Here is a 27701-nt window from a genome sequence, read left to right as displayed (position 1 = left end):
AATTTAACATTTTCCTCGAATGGGTGAAAACTAGCCTCCATTTTGGTGGCGATTCTATCGGAAAAGTGGTCCAAAGATTTATGCTCATCGCTACTTATTGCGACAGTTCCGATGAAACCAGGGCACGACGATGCTAGCGGGGCTGGAAATAAAGATGTATGCGATAAACCACGGGTGGACCATATTGGGCGTGTGTGACTCGATACTTTTGCAAATAAAAATTTACTGCTCACGCTTTTTTGTTTGGGCGTATGTATGTTTGCTATCGGAAATAATGGAGCTACAAAAGTCAATGATATGGGTTTAAACCTTCATCGGAAAATAACCGTTCCCGATGCATTCCATTTTTATCAAGCACATTGTGGTATTTTATCTATCTTTTCCTGGCATGCCTGACGGTCCCGAAGGTTGTACAGTGCTGATAATTATAATAAGACTGTTTTTTTTAAATACAGTTTTCTCAAACAACTGGACGAAAAAGGGATCGATAAGTGATCTTCAATAAGTTGAAACAAATATTCTAGTCAAATTGTAAGTATCGCATAACACAATTAAAAGAGTCCTTTATTTTTACTATCAGCACTGTATCTTTTATCAGGGTACGGGTGCATTCCATCGAGAAAAGAGAAAATTTCTTTTTGAATGGTCCACAAAACCGAGTATCCCGAATGAACCTTCGCTGTTGTGTTATTCCGAGGTATCATTGAAAATGGGCGCTCAGTAAACTTTCCCGGAAATATTTGGGCACCGAGAACAATGCCGTCCTGCTAAAAAAACACGCTTGTTCCCATGGATGTGAAGTTACTTTAGTCACACCCATACGCGGCCGCTAGTAGAAGCAATTTAATAATTTCAATGATAAATGTGTCACTCGGGAACTTAACTCCAGGACCGATATGGCAAAATGGCACTATCGGGAAAATCTGGTTTAATCTTCTTTCTCTCTCTCTCTTTTATTCTGTTTTTCTTATGCATCACCCGGAAAAGTGCAAACAGTGCTGTGTAATTTATTTATTGCTAGCGCGTCGTAATCCACCATTGGGATTCGCTTATCGGTGGAGAGATATTTTTGCTTTGAACAGGAAAATGAAAACAAGTGATATGAAAATCGATAGCCTGGAAAATTGTTTTTTTTCAACCACATGAAGCATTTCATAAGAACACTCTAACTGGGTTCACAAACTGTTTTTAAACATCACTCTTCCTATTACAAAACAGTCGTTTTTCTCTCGATCGTTTAACCGTTCTGTAGGCATTATAAAAATCATTATTTTACCCCCTCGGAAGGAAAGCTTTGGAGCAGCATTGATTCAGAAAAAAACCCTTTGCGACTCAAAACGCTAGAAAATGGGGCAAATTATGTTGCGATCACATAATATAAAATCAATAAACGGCACATCATTTACGAAAGTTTTTTGTGGAACTATGTGTGTGTGTGTCGAGAGAGAAAAAGGCTTTCAAAGGACCTTGAAAAAAACACGATGGAACACGACGATACATCGAACATACGTTGTAACCGTCAGGAGATTTTTTCAAATTATTTTTCCTTTTTCCTTTTCAAAAAGATCGAACCCTTGAGCAGCGAGACACGCATCATTGGAAGTATAGCTTTTCCCTTGAATAGTTGTTGCCTTTCCCAACACGTACTCACACACACACAAACTTCCAGACGTCGAACGAGCTTTACACGCAGTAGAAAATATAACACAAAAGTTACCTTTTCTTCCGCTTGAAAAAGCATCTACACCTTTCCCTTAAGACAGCAAAAAAAAAAACAAAAAAAACAAATAAAATGAAAGCAAAGCAAGCTAACGAGTTTTCTCACTTCCTGATGTCACCGAATCTGGTTTCACATATATCCTTTTTCCCACCCCAAAAACAGAAAACACAAACTCTGCCTCCGATAAAAAAAACCTCACCTGGAAACGGGAGATCTCATTTTCTAGCACGCGTTTTTGTGTTGCCATTCAGTCACTCCAACCCTTCCCATTTCCCATTTGCAAAAAAAAAGGAACTCCAAGGATGAGCCATTTTGCTAGCCCAACCGAGCGCATTTTTCCTTTTTTTATTTTCTCAACTCAGGAATGGTTCGGCTTTTCCTTCGATTTAACCAGGGTGGAGGGGGAAGAAAAACTGTCCGGAGCGGTATGTAATAAAACTAACGGTGAAATTTATGTTTTGCTTTTGTTTTCGTATGTTTTCGTCGCCAGTTTTAGCTTCCGCATGAAAGAAGCAACACGAACGATGGAGACGCTTGGTGGCCCGTACGACGATTCTGTTGGTCGTTTTTTTTTTTCTTGCTTGTTTGTTGCTTTCCTTTTTACTGCTCGCACGACGCTTGCTTTATGTTTGGAAGTGTGCCATTTGTTGCAGGTGGAACAGGCTTTGGCCCACTGTAAATCATTAGTGAGGATGTAGAACACAATGTTTTTTCTTTGTGTCGTAAGGTGAGGCACGGAAACATACGGGGAGGATGAAATCGAACATTTTTGGAAGCTTTATGAGAATGTTAGCTATAGAAAATGGGTTTTTGTCCAAGAAAGAATAGCAAGATCACGTATATTATGTGAGGAAAACTAAATTTGAAAAAATAAAAATGAACATAAGTTTTAAAAAATACTGAAAAAATCATATAATTTAAGTATCTAAGGATTAAATAATATATGAAACTAAGAATTTAACACTGTATTAATTTAAACACTTTCCGTGTTTGCCGACTCGATACCACCACGCATTTTCCGCGTCTCCCTTCGGTCCTTTTTCCAACCTGACAGCTTGACATGCTGACATTTGTTTACATCTGCTGGATCGACTTGAGACCGTTTCGATTTGAATTCGATTAACCGCTACAAAAACAAAGATAAGCAGCAAAAGACGCAAAAAGCAAAAAAAAGATAAGAATAGTTGCAAGATGCCGCAGTCGAGAAGCAATTTTCCCCTTACTGAATGCAGTGTTATTATTTGTTTATTTTATTTACAAATAATTTTGACGATACAATCCCGTATTGTCAACACCACTTGTGTTGACTAAATTATTTGAACATATTGGCATTTCCTCCTTTTTCTTTGGCTTATCCCGGGCATGATCGGTTGCGAATGCCACATTATTCTAGTTGAAAACAAAGCTCCATTAGAATTTTGTAATATTCCACTTTCAATTTGAAGAACTCCGATGAATAAGTCAAAAGTTCCAATCCATGGATCAAAACCCTATAACAATAATCGATGAACTCAAGTCAATTTAAACACTAGGGCGGTAAGGGCCAGTGGTGGAAGCAACAACGCCGCTGGGCTTCCCAAGACAGGTGTAAGGTTCGAGTCCCATCAAGACTTTTAGTGAGGACTGACTATCCAACTGCGAGGTATTATCCGCAAGTCTAGTAAGTCATTTAATCGCTGGCTTGAACTAGAAGTTATTTAAGCCCAGAAGAAGAGAAAATCAAAATAAAACATTACTTAAATTTAAGTATTTTTCAAAATAAGCAGCTCGAGAAGAAGCAAACGCTTTTGACACAATACCACTTAGGCAGAAAACAAACTTCAATACATGAGAAATTGTTCTTCAGATTCTAGAGTCTTGCTACACCGAGAATTCTTCACATATGCGCATTTACTGCTAGCTTTCGCCGACTTCCATCGCAACAACTCTCATCACACACGGATTGTCACTGTCAAACGCTTTCAAAAGAAGCTTGATAGCTTGTGCTTATCTTCATTCAAAGGCAGCCCAGGCCATCCTTACGCAACAAGCAACGACCGACGCATGAAAATGTGTCCTTGTTTCATTCCTTTTGCCTGCTTTTTTTCCAAGCAGAAAAAAAACCAACCCACACGTCACTTCCTGGGTGGCAACTTCCTCAACCGTGCCCAGCCCGTTCCTCCGGGCGTGTGGAAAAGTATCTTAATCAAAAGCACATTCATCCATCACTTTTGCAGACAATCCGGCTGCGGCACTTGTGCAGCGATGGGATTGAGATGAAAAACACATCCTCGGCATGTAGCTATTTGTGTGCGTGTGTGCGAGCGCTCTGAGCCATCGATTTAATGTGACTGCGCTCGCTACTCCCTCCAGTGGCAGCCCACTCAATTAATAAGGCCAAATGTATGGAACATTTCCCGCGAAGAGACACTGCACAAAAAATATCTCAAGTCTCCACTGGTTACCTGTAATCAAAAACCTAAGATATCAGCCCCATTTCATTAGGACTGCTTTACCTTCCATTTCTTCCACTCAGCTCTATATGCAGCTTTAAGCGTTTTTGGTGAAATTTTAATGTTGCTTTTCCACGGAAAATTCTTTCCCCAAGCAAGACGTGCAGTAGACCACGGAAGGTAACAACCAACCGAAAGAAAAGAGCAACAAAAAAGACGCCAAAGTGAGCTGACATATCTTCCACACCGTAAAATGAACGATGCTCAAAAATCGTATCGCCACGCCAAACGCAAACGATCCATGAAATGGAAAATCTTTTCTCACTCCTTCAAGAGGAAAACGACATTTCACGCGAAACACAGATTGCGATGCGTTAGTAAGACTGTCCACACTGGCCTGACGGCAGAGTGCTGTTAAGCAAAGACATTCGTACCCAACCACCAACCAAAAAACTGGTGGTGGTTCCGGGCGGGTCATTTGATTGATGGGGTTCGTTACAATTTATAAGACAATTCTAGGCTGCGTAAGGGAAGTTAAATGTGTTTTTTTTTTGTTTGTCTATTCGTTTCGCTTCCATCCGATCTGATTACAGATGGAAGGAACAGCCTCTCCTTTCTGTTTCCGATGAAATTATCAACAAAACACCCGCACGCTTTTTCCATCAAAAAAGGCTTGGTGAAACCGGCTGCTTTCTACTGAACCCGGCAACCGACTCGTGGAAAGTTTTCAACATCCTACGCAGTTTTGCAGAAAGTATGAATTTTGCACAGTAGGTGAAGCAAGATGTTTTCTTTCGGTTCTACTTTTGTTGACCTGAACTGTACGATTTCTATGTTAAACGAGAATTTCCAACACTTAAAGCGAAGAAGTCTTAAATAAGCGTTGGTGTCACAGAAAAAATTGCAAACATTTTGTACAAAAAGGTTAAAATCAAAAGAACTCTACGAAAAAGCGGTGAGCCTTAACAATTTAAGAGACCTGTAGGCCGTTGCGATTTACATGAACCCAATCACAGCCCATTATAAGAGGGTTTTGCAATTAGGTTCGAGTTTACGACTATTTTTAAGTAATAAATTTAATGCTTATTTTACAAACATACATATTGTGTTTTGTATATCAAATATAAAACGTAAACCGTTCGAAAGAATTAAAATTCGACCTTGAGGCTGTCAAATTCTGGATATTTGAAGTTAAAAGCACTCAATAAAATCCGTGGCTTGCAACCAGGACTAAGAGGATTGCGGTGCGTAAATCCAACTCAAACTAAATCTTAAAACCATAAACTATTGCTTAAAGCAAACAAATATTTTCTATAAAAAAAGGTCAAATAAATTGAATCAAAAGTGAAAAAAAAGTATTTTAGTTTACGCTGTTCATGCTGTTCAACAATCAGTACAAATAGGTGTTATATGTTAGCTGTAAAGTCGAACAATATCTGGATAATCAGAAAAAGAAAATGTAAATGTCAAAATAATCCACGAAATCGATGATAACAAATTGATGACAAAAAAGCAGATAATAAAAGAAAAGAAAAGCAAAAGATGAAAGACATTAAGTTAATAAGGAACAGAAAAATTTAAAAAGAAAAAAATAATGTCAAGCAAGGGTTCATTTAAAGGAATAAAAATGTTTTTAAAAAAGGTGAACAAGGATGATTTTTTTATTTTTTCCTTCCTGTAACAACGAAGTTTATAAGCTTATTTTTTTGCTAAACAAACTTGAAACATGAACTTAGTCATTTATATAAAGGAAATGTAACAAACGACAGCAATCGAACGATAGCTAGATAATTAGATATGTAAATGTCAAAATAATCTACGGAATTGATGGCAATAAATAATGAATCAGTAAATAGAAAATTAAAGTAAAAAAACGCAACAAAAAATATGTTTTTCTTTAGGTGTAACACACTTCCGCCGTATTGTAGAAAAAGAAAGAACGAAAAAGTTGACAAAGAATAGAAGAAATGAACAGATAAAAAAACAAAAACGCAAAGCTAGGGTTCATATTGAGAAATAAAAATGTATTGAAGTTATTTTATTTTATTTAATTATTTATTTTTATTTTCAGTATGACGGCTCTTTCCCTAATGGTCATTTGATAAATTCAGATGTTTTAATTAGGCAAATTTTTGTAAAGACAATTTTTCATTTATTTTCATTTTAATTTCATAATCAATGCTTTATCAAAACATTTTTCTCAACCCTACTTCTTTTCTTAAAACGCCTGTGCAGCATCTGGTGAGCTACCCACAAAACACGCTAAGCATTTGGCGAAGAACAAGCTGCTTTCCCAACCTCGCTTTTCCCATCAAACATCAACAAAATGGGACACGCAACAGCTTATCGGATTTATCGGACGCTGATTCGGTTCTGAAATTGTTTATGTAAATGACTTTCGAGCGTAGACTGCACGCACTGCTCACTTTTCCATCAGTTTCAGTTCTTGCTCTTTGATCGCAATGACAAAATAAGACGAAATTGTCCTGGCACCGGATTTGCGTTCCCTTCTGCACCGTCACCGTTCAAAGTTTTCAGACACGCACACGCACCGTACACCATTTGATCCCATCTCATCCGACACATCGAATGTCGAATTATGGCGTGAAAATTGAAAATATTTATGTTTCTTCTCGTATCGCACGAGGGTAAGTTAGCAAGGCTCTAGCATCTCTTGTTTCTTTTTTGTTTCCCCTCCTGTGTTCAGTCGGTCTGTCATGTGCCGATCATAAATTAGGCGCACGGTAAGGATACAATTTTTTCTTTCACCGAAGCAAGCAGTTTTGGGAAGAATCGGAAAATCGCTAAATCCACTTGCAATACTTTGCAAAGCGGAGAACTTTTCTGCAGTTCTTCCCCACGTTTTTGTTTTCTGATGGGAAATTTGAAAAAATGGAAATCAACTCTTGTTTTCGATTTCCTTTTTTCCCTTGCTTCAGAGACACCTAGCATTGAGATTTCCTTCGAAAATAAAGATCTTACTTGCTTTTGTCTGTATGTTATTACTTACTCTACAATGTTTCTGACACAAGGTGCAACTAAAGGGGGTGAATTACGTCTCATGATTGATTGGAAATTGTTGTTACTCCAACATTAGTTTTACTCCAACAAGCACACGTGTTTGCAATATAAAAAAATCAAGTCTCCATAAAGGAAAATTCGTAGTACAAAGTGTGAAATTTTAATCCTCCTTCCAACTTCCAACTTTCGGTTCTATCCCAATTATTTTCCCATCAGATATTAGCCCCAGACAAAGGCGACAACGAGCGAATCCTTTTTGTTTCACCTCCCAAACATAATTTACCCACAGCTATGTATATAAACCGTTTCTCACCTTTTTAATTTATACGCTATTTAGATGCAATCAAACTAAGAGATCATCCAAATGGATAAATGGATAAAATGGAGAGAAAAATAAAACCCAGTGCTCACAGGACCACGTAGTTTCCGGACATTTTTTTTTTGGTTTTTTTAATCTACTATGAAACGATTTTCGCGACCATGGTGGTTTGGTGCTCGAGTAGGGTAGTTATCGCCCACCATCAATAAATAACCCCGGTGCAGGCCGAGAAATAAAACAGCTTAATTTCCGAAAACGAATATCCTGTCCGGTCAGTCCGGAGCCAAAACATAGGCGAGAGCTGGCAAAAAAAGGCTCACGTTGCTTCTTCCCCTTTTAGCTTGTTTCGGTATTCGCATTTCGTACCGTTTCCGTGTACCACGAGCTGGCTTCAGGACGACCAGGTGGAATGAAATAATCGAATTCGAAATCGTAAAAAGGTATCGTCGAAATCTTAGTAACTAACGTGTTTTTATTTCACATCTTTTTCCTTCTCTACCGGATGATGTTATGCTCAATGGTTGTTACTACCTAACACGATCACAGACAGCACACACACACATACACCCACCAACAGACTAACACGTGATAGCAATAAATCTCAACCTCCATAAGTAAAACCTCATTAATTTCGATTCACCCGAACAAAAACCCACGGGGCAGGAGTAACCTTCCCGCCTCAAAGGGCTACCCAACCCCAAACCAAGGTGGCGATAAAGGTGATTTTTGGGGTACTTCCGGATGTGGTGGACAGCGCACACACCTTTCACCTTCCAAAATCTGGCAAAATATAACGATCGATATCTGTAAGCGAAGTACAAACAGAACACACACAAAAACATTTTGGGAATCCTCCAGTCCACAGCCAAGAACTCATTTCCAGCGCATTAAACGCACCAGGAATCGTTATGCTGCTTTCCTCTGTTACTGCTGCTTAGCTCTTCTTAATTACAGACCGCCAAGCATCGGGGCTGTTACACAACGGGTGAAAGTGCAACCTAAAGCACAAAAAACAATACACTTTCTGGTAAACTGAACTGTGGTGCTCCCGGTAAAGAGGAACAGGACACACCCAGGGACCTTATCGGGCCAGAAGTTTGCTGAATTGGCCTTGTGGAATAAATTTAGCGTAAATTAAATTATTTCTAGATCATTAAGAACAGAGTGTTTTTCGGGTAAAGCGATCCTTGTCGTTCCGAGGATATCTCACAGGGTTGTCTTGCATAGCAAAAAAAAGGAGAAAACAAATCGAAAAATGAAAGAGGAAAAACAGAATAAGCCTTTTAGTCAGTTACCAAAGAGATGGGACTCCAATAGATTGACAAAAAAAAAAAAAAAAACTTCCAAGAGTTCGAGATCTCGAAGGGGTGTTTTATCTGATCGAATGTGATTGAATTCATCAGAAGATTGGGAAAAGATAAAGGACGCTCCAGAAGGGATTGTGTACACGTGTGGCGATTATGTTTGGGTTTAGGTTGGTGAGTGATTTGGTGCATTTCTAGGAAGAAATCGTTGTGATAAGAACAGGTAAAATGTATTGAAAAATTGCGTTTTTGAAACAGATTAATTACATCAGTTACTTTTTCTGAAATATAAACTTATAACAATAAACGTAGCTTGAAGTACGTAAAACTATAAAATAATGATCATATTTCTAATGACATTTACATTTCCTTATTTACGCTCATAAGTATCTAGTTTTATAGGAGTTTTATAGAGGAGGGCTCGCCAGAATGGCTGGCTTTTTCCCCGAAACGTTCATCCTCGTTTTACCACTTGTTTCGTCAGTATGTGTCTATACTGACTTCAAAGCAGAATTTTCAGTACTACTGTTGATCTGCTACTAGTCAAACTGGATAGACTTGGCCTGGAAAGTCCTGTTTTGACTAGGTCAAGGTATTATGTTCTTGACAGAGGTTATTAAGCTAGAATTCCGGATTCCTTTTCTGATCGATTTGTGGGTTCATTAGGTGTTTCTCATGACAGTGTTTTTGAGTCCACTGTTATTCCTATTGTTTATCAATGATTGTTTTAATGTTCTTCCTTGCGATGGTGTCTTCAACAGCTCGGACGACCTATAATTCTTCCTCCCTGAGACCTCATCCTCTGATTGTTGTCGTCTTCAAAACTTCATTAATGCTTTCTCTGCTTGATGTGGTTGAAAAGGTCTGTTACTTTGTCCGCAGAAGTTTAATGTGATTTCATTTGATCAAATTCCATTCCTATATATATTTTTACGATCTGTACCTACCCTGAGTGAGAGACCTCCACTTCACATCGATATTAGAATGACACGCTACGGCCAGAAATATTCTTTTTCTTACATTTCAAGTAGCATTTTACAACTTTCGGCTGACCGTTGCTACTATTTTGTTCCCGTCTTCGTGCTTCATTTTCCTTATCATTCCACTAACGATAGCTTTAAAAAAACATTGCAATGCTTTCAACAGACTCTTGCTCTCATAGCTGCAAAGAGCTGCCAAAACTTCATTAGAGGTAAACAACCGCCGGATTTGAGAAATAGTTTTACTATTTTGTGGTGCTAACTTACGATTTTAGGGGCGGTGAAGACGATGGCGGCGTCGGTCTTCAAACGACAGGACTGGGGTCCAAATCCCATCAGGACCGTCCGCCTGTAGTGAAGGGCTGACTATCCAACTACGTGGTATCAAAGAGTTTAGTAAGCCATTCGAGCCATTTCAGGTTTTTAAGTCAAGAAGAAAAGAAGCTTTATTTTGGCAGCGCTTCTTTTACTTGCATTTATCAAATTTAAAAATATCCATTTTAAAGACAAATTTAAATTTTTAAACTTTTAAAGCAAAACTCTTCAATCCGTCCAGTTGGACTAAAAATCCCTTTATCAATTTGTGCTTTAAATCAGAAGCACTTATTTAAGTGGCTCAAACAAATAAAAAATGTACTAATTAAAAACGTTTGCAAAATAAAATAAATATAAGAAACTTGCCCATAAATAAGCACAATTCAACATCAATAATACAAGCCCATTAGCACTAAGATTAGTAATGAATATAACTACAATTGAAGGTGATATTTTAAGTTTTCTCTTTTCGAGATTGTGTCCCAACTGTAACTCTTCTGACGAACTACAGCTCTATCAAGCAGGAATAATCAGTTCAAGCCAAATGAATAAATCCTGCCACCGCTACTACATTAATGGTTCAATTCCTCATCTACAATTTAATTAATTCATTCAGATCAACATAGAACGAAGCTCAGTGAAAGAGAAAAAATCCCTGCCCAAAAAAATCTCGTATGCATTAATAAGTAATTCAGTTGCTATAAATTTTTATAGCTCGTCGGAAGGTAGTCGCGATTGCCGACGCTGTAATAATCCATTCACTACCACTGCGATTGCTGCGAGCGAAAAAATCCCATAAAAACCAAGGTGTCGAGTGTACGTACTACATTCCATGCCTTGTTTTCGGTGGTGTTATTACGTCCGATTTGGGACTACTTTTTTTCAAACCTCCAGCAGTAGAATGCTGAAACTCTTGCTCGAATGTGGTGGGCAAGAGAACAAACCCAAAATTAGATTGTTCCGTTTCGCTATTTGCGCACACCTTTCCGCAGAACCCTCGATTTGAATCGATTCCACTTCCAATGAAGCACGAAAAGAGGGAAGGGCGCAAAGCAGATCGATGGTTCGGGCGGCAGCCGGACATTTGCCTGATCCCGGCAGCCACTCCAAAGCAGAGCCCGTCCGACAGAACGCGATAAGAAGCTGATAACTTGGTAACGAGCTTCATCCTTCCCAACCAGGACTAACAACAACCAACAAACCAATCTTCTCCCCAAGAAATCCTTCCACAGAAAGCGCCGGAGGGCGATGATAAAGAGCGAGGCATTTAATTTTCCCTTCGCTTATTTTGCTCCCGGGTTACGATTTCCTTGGCAGCGCACACGGAAACGAATTGGACTGTGGCTCCGATAAAGCGCGCCCGTTACCAGGATGCGCCTTTCACTCGCCACCAAACGAGACGCCGAACATCGTGTGCTTGGGGTTTGTGGCTATCTTGGCCTTTTCCGTGTGGCGTATCCTGTTTTTTCCTGTCTCCCCGCCTCTCTGTGCTAATCCTCATTCCCAGTCTAGTTTTGCTCCGAAATGATTGTGGATTGCGTGGTTTGATTCACACAGTTCCTCCGCTCGTCAGCTGTCCCGCCATTTCGCCATTACGTCTGATGATTTTATCTACCACTCGGAGTCGAACTACTTCAATCTTCTTTCACGGAGTTCCGTTAGCTTTTTTTTCTCGTTTTGGAAATCCTTACGGTGTTCCGTAGGCAATCGCACTTCGCCCTGTCAAACAAAGCGCCCGAAAAAAAAAACGATCTGAACACCACGAGCACGTGGTAGTTGTGAGATCGTAAAAGTAAATTATTAATAGTAAAATCTCATTGGCTCAAACATGCAATGGTGGCGTGACGAGATACACATTCGGCCGGTTGCCCCAAAATCGAAATGGCTACAGAAAAAAAAAACACAGAGTACACCGAGTTGGAATAGTGTTCAGATCGCCCTTCTTCTTTTGTAGCAATTGCTACAGTACACGTTAAGATTAGATAGCGCGTACTGGTACCGAGCGGAGTTGGCCACTGCACAACAACGATAAGGACGATTTGCTGCCATGAAATGAGGTACAAATGTGCGTCGTTGTCTTGCGAGTGCGAGCATTTTCTTTGCGTAGCGCACTCTCTCGACAGGTTTATGGCGCCGGCGGCAATCACCTACGGACAATTTCAAATTGTAATTTTCCATCCTCGGAAAAATGAGCCTTTGTTAAGGAGAAGTTTTTGCACCATTTAAAGAAATGTCTTTTTTTACCTTGCTGTATATGTGTGTTTGTTTTGAGATCTTTAAAACGAAGACTATCCTAAGCACTGTGTGTCTTCACCTCAGATTACTGTTCACTCGAAACAAGTCCAATGAAAGTTGTCTTTGATTCGTTTCTTTTTGCAGCCAAAGCCATAAAACTACCATTTTGCTGATGCTCAAAAACAATAAGCAATAATCATAAATCAAGGTAAAATTAATTTTGTACAACTTCCTTATTGGGTGGTAAGACCTTGCTTACTTTGAAAAGTAAAAGACAAACAATGAATGCAACCGGCGCTCCGCAAAGGAGGATGGTTGCACTGTGCTGCACTTGGAAATAGGTTCATCGATAAATCACACCGTTCTGCTGTACCGTACCCGTAAGTCATTGCCGGTTGATGAGCCGTGGTTCCGTTTTGTCAGCCCGGGCGAGCGAACGGGCCGCGATGAAACGATCCGTAAATAATTTATGGTCCCTGGACACGATGATGTTCAGAGCGTTGTGCTGGAGCGTCCGCGTTCTCATCTCAGGTGTCTACTCATGTCTAGTCGAGGGATAGTTAGTGCGATGATTTGGAGGTTGCTTGCCGGGGGGGTTTTACTGGCAAAATCCATTTTAAGTCATTTTGCAGTAACGATGTTTGGGGATTTTCGCAGAAGGTTCTACTGCGAAATATGTTAGCACATCACTTTTGTCGGATCATTAGTTTGAAATTGAGTCATTTTTTTGTCCCTCGTTAGGACTGAGAAATATTCTACAGCTTTCATCGCTGTTGCTTATTTCTAGTAACTGTTGTGTCGTAGTACACGGTATACTCTTGGACCATCTCCAACTAAATCTTCTTACACATTGCATTTTATTCAGTGTCCAAAACAAATGTCAATACATTTCACGAGCGAAATAAAATTAAACCAAACACATCGACAAACACACTCAGCCGGTGAAACCGTTCTCTGTCCGCCAAATATCTTTGTGTGCGTTTTAATAAAATGAACTCCTCTCGTTTCCAAAAATCCCACTTTTCCGATTGTGTCCTAGTCCTTGCACTTGGTGATACCGAAAGATAGGACCGCAGTGCTTTGTTTCCTTTTATTTTCCCTGGAAGCAATAATACAGACAGCAAAGTCGCCTAAAAATAAAACCCTCTCCTGCTGTTTTGTCTACCTAGGAGCAGGCACACACACACACAAAAAGTGAGACAAAAAGAAGCCAACAAGCGCCAACCATAAAATATCCGGCTAAGGCAATCAAAGCATCAGCCGGGATGTATGGGGAAGCGACAGCTAGAAAAGCAAGGGAGTGTCCCCAAAAATTCGCGTTGTCCCACAACGCCTACGAGAAAATACAAAATAGATACAACGCCTGTTTTTGCCGCGGATTTTCCCGGATATGGATTTTTTTTTCGTTTTTACTTAAGCACGAGGAGGGTTTTCTGGGCCCGAGTGTGTGCCGTGTTGCAGCAGTTTCGGTTTTTGTTTGTGAGTCTAATTTTGCACAGAACAAAAACAAACCCACCCAAAATGGCTGCTTGCAAATGGGAAAATTATACAACATTTCCAAATTGTACGCGTGGTGTATTGTTTTTGTGTTTTTGTTTGTCAACCAACAAATGACCTGAAAATGGGCGTATGTTTAGTTTCAATAAATTTTGTCCTACTTTGCGTTGGACTCGGTGGAGGGGAAGAACTCCTGAACCTGGTCCTTTTTTTACGCTACAGCAACATATTTATTTAATCACGTCACATAACTCTTCCTGCCGAGTGAGTGGAGTTCCGAAATTCGTTCAAAGTACGGTCGATGTTATTGATTGGCACTCACCTGAAAGTGTACCTGGCCCTGGTCGACCCAGCCGATCACCATGTCCGCACCGTAGATGGTACCGTCCTTGGAAAACCCCAGCCCAACGTAACCGTGGGTACGGACCTGCACCTCGAACGTGATGTCCTGCCCGGTAATGCTCCACAGCAGCCGATAGTCGTCGTCCAGGAAGATGGCATGGTCCCAGTGGGCACCGGTCACCAGCGACAGCGCACTGCTGTTCACCAACAACACCAGCACCGCACAGGCAACCGTCGACGAGAAGGACATCCTTCTCCGTGCGACACACATTCTCGGTAACATATAGGAACTACTCACAGACAGACACACACAGGCGCGCACAAACACAACCTTAAATTTATGCTTCTTCTTCACCTTCGCCTTCTAGGCAAGGATTACACTGATCACCTTTATGCGCACTTTAAGCATACGCTTCTGTCGCATCTTTCACTACCGGGAGGACGAACCTCTCGCACTGCACGATGGCTCATCTATCAACACGCATCTGGAAGTGGAGGTCGGTCTACAATACACTTGCCACTACAAACACCTGCAAGAAAAAGGGAGAAGAAAAAGGTTTTACATTAGCAAATAGCTTATTCTATCATTTGCATTCTTCGCGGGCGGGAGAATCTTTTTAACTTCGAAAAGATGAAATGTTACAGGTATATTACAGACTGCATAAGTGTGCTTGTACTGAGCAGCATGAGTATCAGAGCATGTGTTGCTTGAGTGCTTTATACGTCAAAAGGATAGTCCTCATAAGAGCTGCCCGGTGGCGCAGGTGACATCGGCGTCGGTCTTCAAACGACAGAACCGAGGTTCAAATCCCATCCGGACCCGTCCCCCGTAGTTTTGAGAACTTGACTTTCCAACTACGTGGTATCGAGAAGAGTCTAGTAAGCCACATTCGATGGGAGGAGTGACCGGTGTAGAAGGTCGTAAAGCCAAAGACGTAGACATATTTAAAATAATGAGCAGTTTTGAAAAAGGATTAGAGGAAGAAATAACCCATGCCTATGGAGCTTTTTGAGGGCTAAATAAACTAAAAATAGAATCTTTTTTACGTAAGGTTCTTTCAACAAAGTATTCAGTACATTTCAAAAACTCATAATCTCCAAAAATAGAGCTCGGTTTAGTCGTAGCTGTATTCTGTTATTTTAGGTTTCATCCCACCAAATACCCAGTGTGACTAGACGCAGGAAACGACTGATACTCCGTTTCCGACTAGACGGTAACACAAAAGACTTCACCCCGAGCCGGGGAGTGAAAATCGACTCTTTCGTCCTCCTCCGTACCGACAATCGACAGGCTTTAAATGTCAAACATTTGGTCCTACCCGTCGGGTTACAAACCTACATCTCCTGCCGGTTTTTTTTGTGTGTGTATGTGCGCTGTAAATTGATCGATAATTTTAAGCGCCTTTACTTCGAACGATTGTCATCGTTTAGTACACATTCTGGCGCTGAAAATCAATACCCACTTGAACCGTATCGATTCCATTACCACAATGATGACCGTGTAGGAAAAAGAGAACAAGAAACTAAACGTTTCCTTCACTGTAGCTTTCATGTCAGTTGAAGACTTTTCCCTTCTTTTGATGATTAATCGTAGAGCCCGCCGGAAGATGGTAGCTTTCCGCGGAAACAGTGACTAAACAAACCGTGCGCCAGAGATTATTCGATAAACAGCTTTAGACGTCAAATTTGCCAAAAATCGTACGATATGGCACCCGCACTTGGTGATTGCACCCGTACAACGATTATCATCATTAGAATATCAAATCATAATTATGGTAATGTTGCCCTCTCGGTTCACGTCGGGAGCTTACAAGCGCAGAAACGATGCGAAAAAGCGATTTCAAAACGAGCTCGATACGCTTTCCCATCGAGTACCACGTTTCGTTAAAGCTCGATGACTCTATTACCATCAGCAGCTGCCTGCTCGGAGTGTCCTTTTTTGTCGAGTCGAGGGAGAAAACTCGTCCGGCTAATAAGCACCCATTTAGTGGTGCTCCGAAGCACGTCAGTGAGCCGACAGATTGTGAGCGGTTTGAAGCGCTTCGAGCGGCCTCTGTCAACGTAAACATATTTACATACAAGATGATAATACTGCTTCACAAAAGGATCCGTTTCTAAGGTAGCCAATTTCAAGCTTTCGCTTTCTTTGTCCTTGCCATATGAACGTGATTGAAAGCTTCACATTTTGATACACACTCAAGCCTCATTTCACCGAAGTAAGTGTCATTTTGGTGGTAAGTTACGACACCGTTCCAGTCGAAGTGGGGGAGCATATTTGCATTTTTTGAGACTCTAAATTGTTGCCAAAAAAAAAAAAAGTAACTGGCAGGAATATGGAAGCATTCTTTTCGTGCTGGCTGCAGCAGCTGAGCCCAATCGATGCTGCCAGATGTGTTTTATGGCTGGAAAAGGTACACAGTGTGCATTAATTTAAGAGGGTAGAAGATGCGAGACTCAAAACCGAGGAGGGTTTTATTTAAATAATTTAGAATTTTTGTTAAATTTGGTGCCGTGACCAGGATATAGATTAAATGCGCCTTCTTGAAGACGGAAAACTTCTGTTTAATAAATTACCCACAGTAACAATTAAGTATAAATATTTTCAAGATTTACCGCTAATTTATTCCTTTTTCTCTCTTTTCATCATCGTTTGTTTGACGAAAATATTTGTAAGTAGGAGCTTGTACCTTTTTATTTTTAATTATAAATGAACTGAAAATCTAAAGCTTACTTCCTCCATCGTCGTTCCTAATTGATTACTTTATTTTTCTTTCCTAATCGAGATCCCCCGTATTTTAGTATTATTTTTCAAGATATTTTCGCTCCATTGTACATTGTTGTACATTGATTTTTCTTCTTGGCTTAACGACCTGCTAGCTAGATCATTGAAAGCCATCGAATGGCTTATTGGACTTTTTGAAACCACGTAGTTGAATAGTCAGTCCTCGCTACGGAGGAACGGTCCGGATGGGATTTTAACCCAGGTACTACCATATGAAGACTGGCGCCGCTCTACTATTTGCCTTCATTGTTTAATTCTTATACATGTTTTATTTGAAATTTTGAACTATTATCGATTGAAATTTTATGTTAATTTCTTTCTATTTATAGGCAAATAAAATTCATACTGTCAACCTGACTAATTTACTAGAATTTTTGTTAAAATCCTCCTTGAATTACATACAAAACACACATTTATTATTGTCATCAACAATTTGCCAAATTGATTACTTAAGCAATCGAAAGACGTAAACCAAAACGGAGCGGTACAAAGCAAAATTTATGCCATTCGCCAAACCCTCATTCCCATCTAGAAATGAGATTATCTTCATGCCACATCACCAACGAAGGCAATCGCCTCAACAAACATGACGAAAGCGGTGCATTTATTATTCCGACCTTAATGCAAATCATAATTGCATTCCAAACCCCTTGTGAGTGGTTCCGCTTCTTCTGGCGCTTCTTTTCTATTTTGTTTGGCGAATGAATAATAAATTGAAAGTAATATTAAAATGCTTTACTTCATCGCCCCTGGAACGGTTGCAATGTGAAAAATAAGCCACAAACGAACACCATTTCCACGTAGCTGTAGCATGACGAATTGCCGGATCGATCGATTGACCGAAAAACGGCAAACCCTGCTGCGAGCGAACATTCTCGTGAGGCCGAGAGGCAAGTTCTTTTGATGTGTGTCGGAAGATGCTGTTTGTAATGGTACTTAGCCTGGTGCCTGCAATTTGCATGTATGCAGGCAACATCCAGCGTCGTACCAGCTGTATCTTTGGACAATTTGCAATCAGCTCTCCTTGATCAGGGCCTGACTTCGTGCACAAAACGTTTCAAATCGAATTGTGAGTACAGCGGGACGCGTGGCACAGGGAAGAGCCAGGGGCAAGCGGCACATAAACATCGTTATCAGCGCACAAACCCAGCAGGCCCACCATTCACGGTCTCACATCATCAAGGCAAAGTGCGACAAAATAGTGCATCCGTTCTCCTCCCAAAAACCCAAACCTATTTCGCTGACAACTGCACATTTCATTTGTCAAAAGCGAAATTTTCGTCCACTCAAACGTTCACGAAAATGTGAACCAGAATCAGCACCAGAGGAGGACCAGAGATGGAAGTAAAAAAAAAAAATCGTCAGCCCGGGTTGAATGATTCGCGAAGCTTTTGGCTCCACTTTCAGCGAGGCGTTGTGGATGGGGTCAAGAAAACCGAGGGGAATGATTTTCCGGTTCGCCTTTTTCCTTATCTTGCTTCACTTTCCGCTGCCTTAAACAAACCGCACCTACTGTTGCGAAAATTGTGCTTGCCTAGCGCATTCGAACACTCCCGAAAACGAACACGCTTCACGGTGTGGGAAGCAAAAGGAAATTTATTACATCATGCAGATTTCCCGATCCCGGAACACCACCCGTTTGTAGTAGGGCGCTTCTAGTCCATCATGTATCGTGAAGTTTAGTGAGGACGGTTCCTTTTTTTTTTGGAGAGGAAGACGAAGAACGACTACTACTAGCAAAAGGAAAAATCCTGGGACCTGGAAAACTCGATCAGATGGAAGATTCGCGAACTGTTTGTGTCAGCATCGTTTCTTTGCACTGGTTTTTTTGCATACACCTCTCTCTCTCTCTCGCTCGTGTTCCGAATACTTCCTCCCTAGACACCATTTTGCGATTCTACTGTCAACTGTCAACAGCCGAAAGGCGGGAAAAAACTGGGATCCTTGCTAGCATGAGAAAGATGGCGGGATGCGCCCAACGTGAGGTGCCAGTAGGTCTGGTTTGTCTGGCAGTCGTACGTCGTCAGTGCAGCTGCAAATTCCGAGAACCGTAATCATGAAATAATTGCATTAAACATCTTTCCGAACAATTACCGTCCCGTTTTGACAATTTTACAGCAGTCGTCAGGGGTTTACCGGGAGATGGTTGTCGATCTTTCTCTCCTAGATCTCGGGCTTATAGATCGTAAAAAGCAGAAGCTCCATTTGCTTTCACACAAAACCCCAACCCGGGGACCAAAATTGCATCCAAACGATTGAGGTGAGACATTCAGGGAAGGTGAATTGAAGGGTGGAAAGCGAAAATCGCAAAGTTCCTGATGTTTACCAGGAGCAAGTCTTGAAAGTGGGAACAAAAAAATCAAACTCATCATACGGAGCTCTCTCTCTCACTCTCGGATGTTCTCGGTGTCGGTGAAAGAAAACTGCAAAATCGCATTTTGTAGTGGAACAAAGTATTCGAGTATTCCCTTATTTTGTCGTTCAGAAATAGGAAAAGCAGATGTTCTTTTTCCGCAATTTTTTGTTTTGTTGCTTTTTTGGAAGCAGGCGAAAACCTCTTTGCGAAGCACCTCGTATTTCTTTCATCGTGTGCTAGGGTGTTCTCCTTTTTTTTATTCTATAGAGGTTAGTTATCGAATGGGTACTTGTTTTCTTCAACCCAAAAGAAGATTTTTACTCGCTTTACAAAAAAAAAGACCCAAGAAACTTAAAATATGTTCCTTACGGTCTTAAGGTCTGTTCCCTGCTTTCCCTCGTCCTGTTACGGTTGGGTTCGATGAGTTTGAGAAATGGAAAGAAAATCAATATCCTCTTTCGGTGGCTGCAACTAACAACGGCGCAGAACGAACAGGAAAGCAAATGGACAACGATGAGCTTGAAGCTTTACCATTTTTATTTCTTCACTGTACTCTCTTGCCGCTACCACTAGCAACATGGACACACGCAAAGGCACCATTTTTGCGAAAAAGATTCGCCCACAGTCGATAGTGGCAGTAACGTGGAGATAAAGTTTTGCTTCGTGCATTTTCGAGTGGCCAGAAAGTTCAAAAGCATACATGTACCAACCGGAATGCCTTTACACTATCCCGGGAAGCGTGTAACCGCACCAAGACGTTGCTCTCGGTTCTGGCAGCCGGGGCTATCCCGGCAGTGGTTAAGATTTGCCCGATGTAAAAGGATGCTCAGATTCTTGTTCGTCTGAAGCTCTTCGCGTCCTATGCAGTTGCAACCACGCGCTCTTAAACGAAACCGGAACGGAACGTATCCGCGATCTGACCTCAAAAACCTCACCGACAAAGTTTTCTAGCTTCCATCAGATCCATCAAAGTTCTACAGTTTTAGAGGAGAAGATGGTAGTAGCAACAAGAAAAAATCGATTCCTCCCCAGCCATTTAGCCCACCGATCGGATCGATGCGTTTCCTCGATGTGTGTTGATAATAAAGAATAATTTAAACTTTACAGACCACTCGAGATTGCGCGATTTTGGCGAGGCGAACTTCAAAACTTCAAACCCAAAGAACCGAACTTTTCGGCAAAAAAGATTTTTACAACTTTCTCAACTTCCGCCTTCGCTTGCTGCTTCGTTCTCGCTTATCGCACCCGAAACCGGAACACCTTTTTGTAAGTTGGGCGAGCAATCACCCCAATCGTGTTACGAGATCAGTCATCTGCTTTTGTTTTTTAATGCTGTTTGCAGATGCATTGTAACGCGCCTTATGCACGATAATAATAAAACCCTCTCTGCCAAGATGATATTATTAATGGATGCAAGTGTTTGCTGATAATGTGCATCCTTTTTTCGTCGGGTAAATAAAGTTTTGGGACTGCCAAAACCCATCCCGGGGGAGGAAACGATGTGCAGAACATCGGTGGATAATCTTAAACACAGTTTTCACAACTCACACCACACATAATCATCCACCCCACTCCGCAGAGTTGGCACGCTCTTTATGTAAAGTACGGAAGGAGGTTAAAATGTCCTCCTGCATGAGTGAATCTGGTGCAAACAAATCAACAGAGCATGCTCTGGTTGGAGAGAGGCAAAATAGGGCGAATTCGCACTCCGTGTGACTTGAACTATAACGAGGACACTTCTGGTGGTAGTCGTTGGTCTAAAGGAGGGTCGTCTAGATAACCACTCGAATATCAACAGTAACTGGGGATTGTTTAAAGTTGAAACTAGTGTCTAGTGGTCTAGTTTTTCACGGAGGAAATACCCTTTAGGTCATTTTTTTTGTAAATATATCCAAAGATAAATAGGATGTTATTCTGTGAGGAATCTAAAGATTATAACAGAAGCACTAAATCGCCAATTTAAACTGCAACTAAAATGCTATCAGTTTCTATCAAACAGTTGCGTGAGGTAGGCTTCAACAATTTCTCAACGTAGCGTAGCTACTTTGTCAGGACACAGGAACTTACATACTCAGTTAAGACCTACTTGGATATTCAAATCAAAAATAAAGTAGAAATAATTTTCCTATAAGCTTTTAAACCACCAACGCAACTGCCCCCGGAAAAATCCACCCATCATCCTTGCGTCCATTTCTGTCTGCGGTAGAGATGAGATCAATTTCATACCGCACCATCATCCGTGCCATACTATGGGCGATTATTTTCCATAATGGTCGTAAAATTTGACTCCCGAGAACGAGTAAACTCAGCGGAGGAGCTTGGGCGAACCGAGTTGGGTAGTGAAGTTGAGTTGAGTCACAGACAGGCAGTGCTGCGAGACGAGCAGAGATGTGCAAGCACGCGCAGCGTCCTAACCTTTACGAGGTAAAATTAAACAACATTACAATAATCACAATGAAATCAGTGGAAATGTTGTTATCAACAGAAAACCTTGTCTGCTCTAAGTGGAGAGGATTAATAGACGAAACCAGCCGGATCACCGGGTGTGTTTCTAGATTTGGAGTCTGCCGTTTTTGTAATTCTTCCCCGCTTGGACGGATGGAATATTGTAATCCGCCACGAGCTGGTGCTCGTTATATAAAGCATGTAATTATGTGAAATCTCACGTTGTGAATAATGGCAGCAATAGCAACGCAAAAAAAAGCATCCCTCCATTTCCAGGTCTCGAGGTCCTTTCGAACCAACTTTCGGACCGAACATCAAGCCTGCGAAAATGACACACACACACGTGCGGCTGAAGGCGTTCAGGCGCGTTAAACATGTGATGGCGTACCGAAACGCTAAAGGAAACCCTATACATCCGAACAACACAAACGGATGGAAGGATTGACGACTATCATCGTTTGTGTAGGCGCGTTCAGATAGAAGATCCCTTTTTTCGGAAGGTGGATGGGATGCCCATTACTGACGTTCGTCCTGTTTTTAGAAAATGAATCACATTCGCAGTCACACTAGCAAGCAGCAAAACGATAGGGAGAGAGAGAGAGAGAGAGTGCCAGAGTTTCTGTAATGATAATGGTGCGCTTTTCATCGTTTTGTCTGAAAATGATATTTACGAGACGAACGTCTCCATATCCTACAGCGCAAAAGGTGCGAAAAAGGATGTATGTGTGTAGCGGTTTACGGTCCCATTTTTCTATCTCTGTGTCCCATTATTCGGAACGAACTTGCCCCACAAAACGCATCTACCCCATATCAAGGACTAACCGGTGGTAGGCCGAAACGAAAATCACTCCCAACGGGACAATGCCACTGCTGATTGGAACTGACAAACGGAACGGGATTCTCGTCCGCGCTCTCGCTTTCTCTCCCTAGGAAAAGGTGAATTTTGCCAGACCGACCAAGGCGATTCTCATTTGGCTTTAAGAAGCGCACAAGCCAACTTGGTCTGCGTCCCATTTGGAAGTCTTGGCTGATGGGTTTGTAGCTCATTAAAGTAGATAGAATGTTACACCCGCAAAATTTTGGGGTAGACGATATGCTGTCGAATATGACGGTGGTGATGATGATGATGATGATGAAAATTGGTGTAAATAATAGAAAAGGACGAAGTCAAGGATATCGCCGGTAAGGCGGGTTATCGTGATGTAGGCCACGATTTCTAACTGCATATTGTTATGAGCGTCTTTTATGTGAATATTTGATCAAGTCTTGGGTAGATTTGAGTAAGAGAAAGCTCAGTTACAACATTGGTATTTTGTAGACGAAAATAAGTTTCATTATTTTGAATTTATTCTGAGCTGCAGAGCTTACAACAATTGTAATTATGTAAATAAATCAATACGATTAATAGGAAAGAAAAAATCATGAAATAAATTGTTGGTACTTCGTACAAACAAGCGAGCCAGTTGGTTCGAAACTTTATCACTTGTATTTTTTTAATTTTATAATCTAAAATAAATTAAATAAATATTAGAAAATATTTTGCCACGTAGTACTCCCAGACAGCCCGAGATCACAGCTGAGAAATGAAGTTCTCAGTTGCAGGAAAGGTAACCTTCAGCTGAGAAATGTGATTATTATTTTAATTTTGTTCTTTTTTCTTTAGTAATGTTTAAACAAGGATAGATTAATTATCTTTTTTTTCTTTTATTTAATTGAATTCTTTTTAACTGTTAATTGATTGAAAAGAAGTAAAGCAAAATTATATTAGTTTGACGAAAATTTCTAAAATTATCACAGGATTGTTTCCACACCTGCCGCTGCGAAATGTGACATCAAGATCTGTTGTCCTTTTTCGCACCTTCGTTTCTCAGCTGCGGCCACGGCCTGTCTGAGAGCACTCACGTGATCAAATCTTCCTCTAAAAAATGTTTCATGAGTCATTTAATAGTGGTTCCTTCGTGAGAATAATCCAAATCATGTGATGGGGCTCTAAATGACTACCTGATGTTATTTAAAACAAATTTTTAGTTGCCAAGAAATTTTCTTATCTAGGGTTAAAGTACTGTTCATTTAATATCTGGTCACTATCTTATGTGTAGCAGAGCTTTCAGTGGAAATATATGGATTTTTTTACACCTATGCATAGGTATTGGAGCACACTTCCCTCTTCTGGAGTGGTTATGGCATGATAGTGCTTTTTTTGTTTTGAAACGGTTCCGGAAATGTCAAAGCGTGGCTAGAATGGTTGAAAAATGTCAGCTTTCCTTGGACGGATGGGGATATTGCTAAAAAAATACGCCGCAGCATAAGTACTGTCAGAAGAATAGGATTGAGTGCCGACTACCGCTCTTTTCGTGCCTCAAAGCAACCAAACATAACTCTGAAGCATAATTACATCGCAAAACCATGTGCTCCAAAAATTGTATGACCAGTTTCTAACGAGATTCGCGAGCTTTGACCTTATGGATGCCGAAACAAACATAAAAATAAATTTCAGACAGGATTCTGGCAAACAAATTTATGTTGTGACAGCACGAGGCAATGTCCCCAACAAATATAAGATCGCTTTTGCTGATAAATTTGCCCTAAAACTCATGTTTTCCCAAGCCTTCTGCAGCTGTGGGCACAAAGCACGGGTTTTAAAACAAATCAATCTATGAACGCGACAGTTTATGAAGATCAGTGTCTGGAAAAGGATGTTTTGCTTTTTAATAAAGCTTGTAAAGGCCTAATTAAGCTTTGGTCAGATTTGCCAACTGCTCAACACGCATACTTTTGGAAAAAAAACAGGAGAAACTTCAATTTTGAATTTTGTAATTAAATTTCTTGAATTTTGTCATAAAATAACAATAAAAAATTTTTCGTTTGACGAAGAAATTATAATTCTACGTTAACAATTTCTCGTTTAACAGGCTAATGATAAAAGACCGAATTCTAAATGAAAGACACTTTAAACCTTCATCTAAAGCAGGTTACCAGATAAAGACATAGAAAGGACATCTACTAAGTTAGTAGTTAAAGGAGAAGAGACTTGGACGGTCCGTTGGAATAGGTGGCAGCAGCGCCGTTTTTTAAAAGTCAACAGGAAACAGGAACAGGGTTCAAATCCCATCCGAACCGTCCCCCCGTACTGACGACTGACAATCCTACTACGTGGTATCTGCACGTATTTGGACGTAAGCCATAAGATGGTCGGCGTGACCTTAGAGGTTGTTAAGCCCAGAATAAAAAGAAAGACACCTTGATCGGGATGAACTGCAACTAGTCAAAAATGCAAAGCGATTTTCAGTCAAGTCAAGTCAGTCAAGAAAATCAGTAAAGAAGTCAGTAAAAAATATTCAAACATATTAAACTCTCCTGTTCTGGTATGTCACCAACGTACAGATTAAAAGATCTAACATAACATCACAAAGATAGGATGGATATTTCCTCACAGATTAGTACGAAAAAGCTTTTGGAGAGGCTAGGTACACATTTTCATAGTTCTAAACCATGACTGAACATGATGTTTAATTTAAGAGCTCGACCCAGATTTGTTATTTTTTCATCCCGAAACACACTTCTTGTTGTCTACGCATGGAGATGTTTCAATTCAAACCTTCATGTTAGTATAATTTTCTTCAAAACATCATTTTGTCTCGCGATAATCATCATCTCATCACACACAATTCAGAACTGCCGATCGATTTATTATGCTAAACAAACTCAATCGATCCCTGCTAAGGAATGTTATTAGCTTTAAAGAATTCCACCAAATATATTCCACCAAACACTAGCATTATGTTAAACGCATCCCATCATTAGCGCGAAAACGAAAGCGAAACCAGCAAACAGTGCACGACATTCCCCGGCGAGACAACAATCCCCAATTATTGGAACCTGGGAAAACGGGCAAACTAATATTTGGTATTAAATTTCCAACAACAGAAAACATGACCTTGTACCCATCCTCGATCGAAAATCATCCTTTCAAACCATCTTAATCGATGCTATTAGAACACAAACTAATAGCTCGCTCCCTGTTGCCCACAACGACGCATTATGCGCGTCGTTTCGAATCTAATACCCGCAAATAAGCCACTCTCAGTGACTCACACACTATCGGTTCTACAAATGCACCGCCAAAAGAAGGAAGGAAGGAAGTGTAGCCGGAAGAAAAACGTGGGGTAAACCTATCCTCCACTTGATAATCATTATTATTCCCAATGGTGCATTTCCGTCGCTTTTTGGGGTTTGGCCGTTCTCTCTTTTGCTGTTCGCTCTTTAAAGATATCCCTTTCCCGATCCCGGCTTGTATGTGTTGTGCATTGCAATGGCATCTTTTGCTATTTCTTTCAGCAAAGAATGAGCTCCTCAACGTTCCGTCTACGTGACAGTGATCCACGCGGATAAGAAACGTCAGCGCACGACCATGTCCCGCCTGAAGAAGGTCCGAAAATTATGAATTCGATTATGCGCACACACACACACCCAGACACATTGGGACACATCGGCCGAAATACAGCGGCTAATAGCACAAACGGCTCGACACAGAACCGATTTGCCGTTGGCAAACGTGACACTGTCGCTCGGTTTCCGAAATGCTAAACCGTTCCATTTTTGTTGTCTGGGCAATCTTGTCCCAAAACAAAAAACAAAAAATCGTGGAAGGAAGATAAACGATGACAAAAACGTTTGAGAATGGTGATTTTTCGTGGACGGGAAGCAGCTGATCGTGAGATGAAGTCGAAAATTCGATAACGATTTGTACGAATTTCGTACACGCGCTGATTGACGGCGGAAGCGAACGATTGGCAGGGTGGGAGAAAAGGGGGCACGTGTGCAAGGTGAAACCTGACCACCATTTGATCCGGGTTCCGTGCCATTGCAGGTGTGTGCAATGTGGAATAAGTAGTGGTTTAAATCGAAAGGATGTTGAAAAACTAAAAATTAGAAAAAAAGGTAGATTTAAAGAGAATTTTAAAAAATTACAAAATTATTTATTTATTTATTTATAATTAATTATGACGGTCCAGTGCCGTATTGTTCACACCGCATGTGTTGAAAAAAAAAACAATTATATTAATAAGGCATTTCCTCCTTATTCTTTGCCTTATCCCGGGCATACTCGGTAAAATTACAAAATTAATAGAAATTTTTTTTAAATTATTTAAATGAAAAAATATATTTTTGTCAGAAAACTGCTCGCTAATATGAAAAATAAATGAAAAATTAAGAAAAACTTAGAGGAATAAAGCAATCCTAGCGCAAATGCTGCGAAAAATGATAGTTAAAAAATTCATTCTACAACAAGTCTTTAAACTGCAGCAGATTTTAAAAACGAGAGGTACAAAGAGTTTGAATATCATAGAAAAAAGCGCAATTTAATAACAAGAAAAAAAGCGCAATTTAATAACAAGGTATACAACAATAGGTTTTAAATGAATTGAAACAAAAGAAATGGCATTTTTTCTTTTTCGAGAGACATTTCAAAATGCTTCAAAATTTCAAAGACACAAGCAAACAACTTAAAAGTAATTACTTGTAAGAAATCCAACAAAAATAAAGTACAGCCTTAAGCTAAAAATTCAAAAGCGATATACATAGATAGTTCGTAAATATTATTTAGAAAGAAGAATTAAAAAGAGAAAAAATCAGATCAGAACATGAAACAAGAATTTAAAGCAAACAACAACAAAAAAACAATTCAAGTAAAGTAAATTTCAAGCGATAATTTTTTACAAAATACACAAATTTCTTTAAAAGTTTTTAAGAAAATCAAGCAAATTATGCTGATTTATCATAAAGCTCTCAATTTCTGAATGTTTATAAGTTATCAAAATTTAAACTAATTGGAAATTTAAATACAAAAAAATTAGCTCCTTTCCAGACAAAGCATTAAATTCTTTCCTTTTAAGCTGTCCTCTGTCACCGCATTTGTTTTAAGTTTAGCCTGCCCATACCTTCTCCATTC

General features: G+C 40.2%; 1 protein-coding gene across 1 annotated transcript in view; it reads right to left on the bottom strand.

Moving 5' to 3' along the window:
- The window catches only part of LOC126567946 (MOXD1 homolog 2-like), an 85577-nt gene extending 70917 nt beyond the window's left edge, over positions 1 to 14660 (bottom strand). The window contains exon 1 of the mRNA XM_050224323.1: positions 14146 to 14660. Within this exon, the coding sequence (XP_050080280.1) occupies positions 14146 to 14448 (303 nt within the window). The 5' untranslated portion in view covers positions 14449 to 14660. The remainder of the gene's footprint in view (positions 1 to 14145) is intronic.
- Between the last annotated feature and the right edge of the window lie 13041 nt (positions 14661 to 27701).

The sequence above is a fragment of the Anopheles maculipalpis genome, chromosome 2RL (assembly GCF_943734695.1).
Source record: "Anopheles maculipalpis chromosome 2RL, idAnoMacuDA_375_x, whole genome shotgun sequence".
Classification (NCBI taxonomy): domain Eukaryota; kingdom Metazoa; phylum Arthropoda; class Insecta; order Diptera; family Culicidae; genus Anopheles; species Anopheles maculipalpis.
Note: the sequence above shows the minus strand (reverse complement) of the source record. Positions and strands in the feature narration are given on the sequence as shown.